The sequence below is a fragment of the Pygocentrus nattereri genome, chromosome 1, assembly GCF_015220715.1.
Source record: "Pygocentrus nattereri isolate fPygNat1 chromosome 1, fPygNat1.pri, whole genome shotgun sequence".
NCBI lineage: Eukaryota > Metazoa > Chordata > Actinopteri > Characiformes > Serrasalmidae > Pygocentrus > Pygocentrus nattereri.
The window spans coordinates 28,511,047-28,517,524 of record NC_051211.1 but is presented as its reverse complement, the minus strand read 5'-3'; the positions used below and the strand labels follow the sequence as shown (position 1 = coordinate 28,517,524).

At 41.4% G+C, this 6,478-nt stretch overlaps 1 protein-coding gene across 1 annotated transcript in view; it reads left to right on the top strand.

Moving 5' to 3' along the window:
- The first annotated feature begins 413 nt into the window (after positions 1-413).
- ube2h (ubiquitin-conjugating enzyme E2H (UBC8 homolog, yeast)) overlaps positions 414-6,478 on the top strand; it is a 54,810-nt gene continuing 48,745 nt past the window's right edge. The window contains exon 1 of the mRNA XM_017710691.2: positions 414-726. Coding sequence (XP_017566180.1) covers positions 674-726 — 53 coding nt within the window. The 5' untranslated portion in view covers positions 414-673. The remainder of the gene's footprint in view (positions 727-6,478) is intronic.

Genomic DNA, 6,478 nt, shown 5'->3' with positions numbered 1-6,478 from the left:
AAAAACTGCAAGCAAAGTAAATGAATTTTTATTGGTGTTTAAAGACAGAACTCCCTAATATCAAACCCAAGATGAAAAGCCAGTGTGCACTGCTCTTGGCCTGGCACAAACAAAACAAAACACAGAAAAGCCAAGTAGTATCATCACAATGGTCACACACTTACTTCAGAAATATGGCCCAGTGGCTTATATTGTTCTTTATTTAGTTTGCTTCAGACTTTGTTGCATATTCAACAAGTTTTTAGCGTCAGTATATTAGTTGAACGCGGCGATAAAGATTTAAAAGTAGTGTTGTTGTGCTTGCAAACGCCAGCAGCGTTGACTCTGCCTCAGCAGAGCCGTGTTTTGCTCGGCCAATCAGACGGGATTGTGCGTGAATCCAATCAGACGGCGTTATGTGCGGAGGTCAATGAATATTAATGAGCTTGCCCCGCGTATCCTACGAAAAGAAATTTCGCTTACAGGAGAGTAGACGACAAAGCAAAGAGTAAGCAGAGAGATCGACCAAGCCGAGAAGCCGAGGGGATCGTCGCCGAAGGAGAGTGGAAGTCGAATAATTTGCAGTCAATATATTGCTTATGTAAACACAGTAACAGAGCCAGAGTTTCGGTAGAAACGAAGAGTGCGATATTCCAGCTGAGAAGACACTGGCATTCCACGCAGAGACATAAAAATGTCGTCTCCAAGTCCGGGTAAAAGGCGAATGGATACCGACGTGGTGAAACTGTATCCTTTAGAACATAAACAGGAAGATGGCTTTAACCTTTACCTTTGGTGGCAACAGCTGTGATAAAAAAACATTACATTTACTCGCTGTGTGTCAGTTTTGCAACAATACCTGTAGTCCACAGTGACGGTGGTCAGCTTTTTAAATCCAAACGTGGAAAAGTTTCTAAAGGCAGCGCTGTTCAAAACTATTTAGCCATGTAGCAAAATTGTAGTAGCTGGCTAGATACGCGTTAGCATGTATTGCTAGTGTTGTTGTTGTTATTATCTGTGTTACTAGCTGGCCAGCTAGTCCTATCACCTCGGTGACGGCAGGTTTTACATTATGTGACTGAATAGCGATTGTGACCGTGCTAACCTAGCTAACCTAACCTACCTGTGTTGCAGCACAGAGTTTGTTAATGAGCAGTTTAGACTGAAGGGACTGTGTCTTGCTTTGGTCAAGCTAACAACAAAACTTCGCTAGTCTGCTAGCCGTATCATGCCCGTGGTTGCCGTAATTCTCCAGTTAATGGCTGAATTGAATAGGAATTGGATTGTAATTCAGAATCGGTGAAACGGCCGAAGCCAGTGTGGCGTGTCTTTGTGTTGCTGAACGATGCATTATGTCTTCTTAACGAGCGATTCTGAAGCTAGCCTGCTAACTGGGAAGCTAAGGTGATAGTGAAATCGAGGCCCAGTTGTCGTGCTTGTTGTCCACTGAACAGAGAACAACTAGAACATAACGTTACCACTGAAACGACACAGCAAAATTAGTTATATCTCGCATGTTTTTGTTAAATTTAGCGTTAAGGTCGCGACACGAACGTAGGTTGTTTTGAATCGAAGCGAAAGAAAGTGTAAATATTCATTTGATAAGCGCAAGTTTTGTTTTTTTTCCTTGGTGGCTAGCTAATTAGCTAACATTTGCTAGGACGGCTAACGTTAGGCTGCTGCGCAGTAACTGTTATTATAGGTGGTTTTTGTAAATGCGTAGATGATCCATTTTGGGGGGGTTGTTGTTGTTAATGTCCATTGTTATTTTTCAGAAACAAAGGTGTTCGTTTAATTTCTATTTCAGCATGTAAAAGCGTAATGTCTTGCACTAGTTGTGGTGTAGTAAAGTAAGTTTCCTCCGAGGAGTCGCTTCACTTGGGCTGCATTTTCATCAACAATAACACATTTGCTGTCTTCACACGGTTCAACTGTGACCAGCCAGTTAAAGGTTTTCACGCGTACTCTTATCAAAGGCGGCGTGACTGTGCATAAACTCCTCGCGTGTTGTGCTCTTGGGTAGCTTAACGTTATTTTTCTAGAACTTTCTACTTGCAACGATGAGAACCCGTTGTTTAAATTACGCCCCTTACACACGTCGACGTGGTGCCAGTTAAGTTAGCGCGTATTGTTTTTTTGAATGCGTCTCATGCGGGACTCTGCATTGTCGTTGTTCTCACTAGAAATGATAGTCCAGTAATTGGTAAACGCATTAAATGCTTGAAAGTACTCAGAACTGAGGCCGAGGAGTTGCCCATGGTTTTGTCTGTGGCACCAGAAAAGGATGTGATGATTGGCTAGTCTGTTACTACCCGGAAGCTGCTAAGAAGTGGTACTGGAATAACTTGAGTGAGTGTCAGTAGTTAGTAGTTTGATGGTTGGGGAGAGTTTTCTCAGATCTCTCAGTTCAGTGTACCAAACGAAAAGTCAGGAAAGGGAGAAACCACATTCTTGTTTGGCCAGTTTGCCCCTGGACTTCATTTATTTTGCAGTTGATGGTTCTTGTTTTGTGAAGTGCTCCCAGTAATGTGCACTGGGGCTGTTCAGACGTAGTGATGGCTTTTCATAGTTTTTAGAGTGCATTGAAAAAAAAAAAAAAACCTCTTTAAAGTTTTTTAAGGCTTTGACGGCTACACTCACAGCCTATCCACTCTGCCTGTATTTGTGTTCACTGTGCCTGCTGGAAAGACACCGTTGAGTGTTTCTGTTGCTTCCTGGTAGTGTCCAATAGGCATTAAATGTGTTTTCCTGGTGGATTAATGTCAAAGTGTAAAGGATTCTGATGGTTTAACAGGTTTTTTGGGACTCCTTCCAGATGCATTTGATGGTTTCCTAATGGGGTCTAGAGGTGATCTACAGGGAACTAGTGGTCTTTAATGATGGCCATTGAGCCAATTGTCATTAAAAAGCAAAACATCACATTTTAATCCTTATGGTTCTAAATATCTTTTTTTTTTCAGCAGGGACATCAAAGGCTATGCCTGTGTAATTATGGGAGAGTGTAAGTGGACTGTAAAATCCTCTGACAACAAGCCACAAAACTCCAAGGAGGTGCAGCATATTTAGCAGGATGGTGGAAAGAACAAAAAAGTTCCACCTTATGAAGTTAAGTTTCAAAAATGAGATTGTTGCCTTGTATCTATGGCCACAGAGGGTTAACTGTTCTAGTGGTATTTCCACATGTTCACGGTTTTACCGTGAGCTGTACCTGAGCTTAGCACAGTGGTGTTTTTTTTTTTTTTTTTTTTTTTTTTGGACATGGTCACAGGGTCACAGTATCATTTGAAGGGATGATATAATGAAGCACACCTGCCAACCTTTATGCACTTAGATGTAGATGGTATGCATTTTGATGTCAGATAAAGTACGCAGATGCAATTTGTCACTCAAAAAATTAATTGGTGGCGCTGTAAGTTCTATTTTGCATGTGCATTGCTCAGATCTAACAGCAACAAGCAGCAGTGTCTGCCCTTTTTAAAACAAGACAAGAAGAGTTTGACTTATCATAGTGCTTGGCTCATTCTCTGGGGATGACCGATGCTTAATGACAATCATTTTAAGAGGCTGCAAAATGATAGCAACGTGAAATTTGTGCTAGCCCTCTTGTTCCCCCTCCTCACTCTATCTGTTTGGTTCCACAAGGGAGGATGGTGCTTTTAACTCCTTTGCAAAGATAAACGGGTTGAAGTTATGAATTGAGTTAACTTGACGCAGACCTGCCAACCTTGGGAAAATATTTAATGTCAGTATTAGCCTAACACTATATAATTTGCAAGCTAGTTTGCTTGACATTTTGAAGTTGGAAAAGTAATCTTATTGCCCATGTGTTTCAGATTCCTGAAGTGATTTTTCACAGTACTGTATTCATAATCATTACTGCAGCCAAACCTGTAATCGCAATGAGCAGTTCATAGTAGGATGGGGAAAAAGTGCACACGCAGCAGAAATGACATTACCCAGAATGTTACCGGTGTGCATGTGTGTGTCTGTGCGTGTGCGCCTCAGAGTTAAAATAAACATGATGTCAGATGAGGAGGATCATGAGAGAGAGAGAGAATGAGAGTGCGAGAGCAAGCAGCTGACCTTGTTGAATAACCGAACTTGATATGGTGGTGAGTAGGAAAATGACCAAGTGGAGTTTTTTATTTATTTTATATATATATATATATATATGAATTTTTTTTTTTAAGCGTAGCATGCTTATGCAAGAAGTATTTCCGTTGGCAGGACTGAGTGTAGCTATTTGCTGATTGATTCTATGTTTATATCAGTATAGTGGTACTGCATCCTCCTGTGTAATTTCAACCATGCAAGCAATTTCAGTTTTCTCACATGGGCACCAAATACATTAAAGCAGTGTGTGATGTTGAATCCACCGTTCAGTAGACATCAAAGCTTCAATCTAACACTGGTTTCTAAATGTTAAAAAACAGTGCTGATAGCTTGGCTAGCATGCTGCCAGCTCTGCTTACCGCAGAACAGGTTTGATTCTGCCTAATGATAGCTGTACTGATGCAAGTCTAGATGATAATGACTCAAATCTGAGGAAACAAAGTTGAGCGGCTGGTGTTGGAGCTGCACAAAGCCGAAATTAAACCTGTTCTTTGGTGTTTGGATTTGTAGCCTCCTAGCTAATTCTAGCTGGCTCTTTGCTTAGCTAGTGAGATCAAAGTACCCTAGTACAGGTTTGATTTGACTAACTGCTGTAACAAGTATAGACAATAAAAACTTAACTATGAGAGCAAAGCCAGTTGATTTGTGTTGGAGGGACAAAGCCAAAATCAAACCTAGTTCTCTCGTAGGCTAAGCTGACACAAGTGTTTGTGCCTCCCATTGCAGTCTAGGCTTGGTTCTTGCAAACCAATGCTTAATAGCACCCACTTGGACGATAAAGATGTGTATCTTGGGTCTTAAATTCAAGTATCTGCTGTTGAAGTGACAAAGATGGAAACAAATAGAATTGGTCTGAGGTGCTTGGAGCTGTACCCTGCAGGGCTACGCTATGCTAGTGTAGTTAGCAGGCTACAGATTTAACCAAAGTCTTTATAGGGAGGGTCTGTTCACTCAGCGGCCATGTTTGCAACGCCGCCAGGCAGTTATTTCCAGCCTGACAGGACCAGACTCCTCTTTGAATGCAGAGAGACTAAAATGTAGTAGAGTTACTGTTTTACAACGTGAGAACACCGGTAAAATGTGACAAACCTCGTAGTTTGTAGTATTTGGCTCAATAATGCACAGGAAAAAAAGTGCTCATGGTGTAACCAGCAAGCCAATTGGCTATTTCTTGAAGGGCAGGACTTTTTCTGCAAACGGACAGCATTTTTAGCATTATGTGCTTTACCGTTCATATTTTAACCACCAAAATCACAGAGACTGGTGATTGAGTGATGGACGCAGTCAAACGTGAGTTGTGGTGGGTGCTGTGTAGGTATTAGCTTGTTAGCAGTTAGCCACTCTTGTGTGTGTGTGTGTGTGTGTGTGTGTGTGTGTGTGTGTGTGTGTGTGTGGTTTTTTGGTTCTGTTTTAGCAGCACAGCAGAAAGAAACCATAACTGGTCCACACAAGTGTGGAACAGAACAGTAAAGCCCTGAGAACCGCTTGGCTTGCCATGGAAAAGAGGGATATGTATTAATAATTTTAAAAAATTGCACGGTTTATCGTGTTAATTTAAAAATGTAAAATTTTGTAATACACGTTACTTTATTGTTCTGTAAGTTTCATTTTTGTGTCTTTTTATAAATGGAAGTACTAAGGCGGCGTATCCTTTTTACTGGACGGTGACAAGCGTATCCCACCAATTACTCATGCTTTTATACCCTCTCCCTTTATTAGGAGTGCCCGTACCCCCCACAGCCTCATGTGTTATTTCATATTGAATGTCTCTCTCTAATGGAGAGTTGATGAAGAGGAACGTGTTTGGCAAAGGCTGTACATGTCCCAGGTTTGTAAACACTGGCCCATTAGTTTAGTTTAATGTGAAATTCAGGGTATTATTATTCTTTTAAATTGCTGTGTTGCTTTTTTCCAGACTAAGGTCAGTGCTCAAAACAATTAACACAGCTGGAGAAACAGAATTGTTTGATTTAAAGAGAGCTTAAATTGCAAGGGGGGGGGGGGGGGGGGGGGGGGGGTAGCTAAGTAGTGCGTTACTTTTTGTAGCTAACTACAAATTTTTGTAGCTAATAGCTGTAGCTGCTACAGTTTTATGAAATGTAGCTAATAGCTGTGGCATCTATGCATTTTTGTGTAGCTATAGCAAATATTTTCTCTACAATTTCACTACAGGGTTCAGGCAATCCACGCAAAATGTGAAGTGTAGAACATGGTGGTTAACTGGGCTAGTGGCAACTATGCAGTTGTGATTTGAGCCATGGGCGTTTCAAGCAAATGGGCATGCGAGTCCCACACGCTGATCACCCCTTACTAGAAGGCTTAGCTAAGGGCTTGCAACCAAAATGGTAAGAAGAGCCATTTTGTCCTTTCAACAAAAACCAATCCA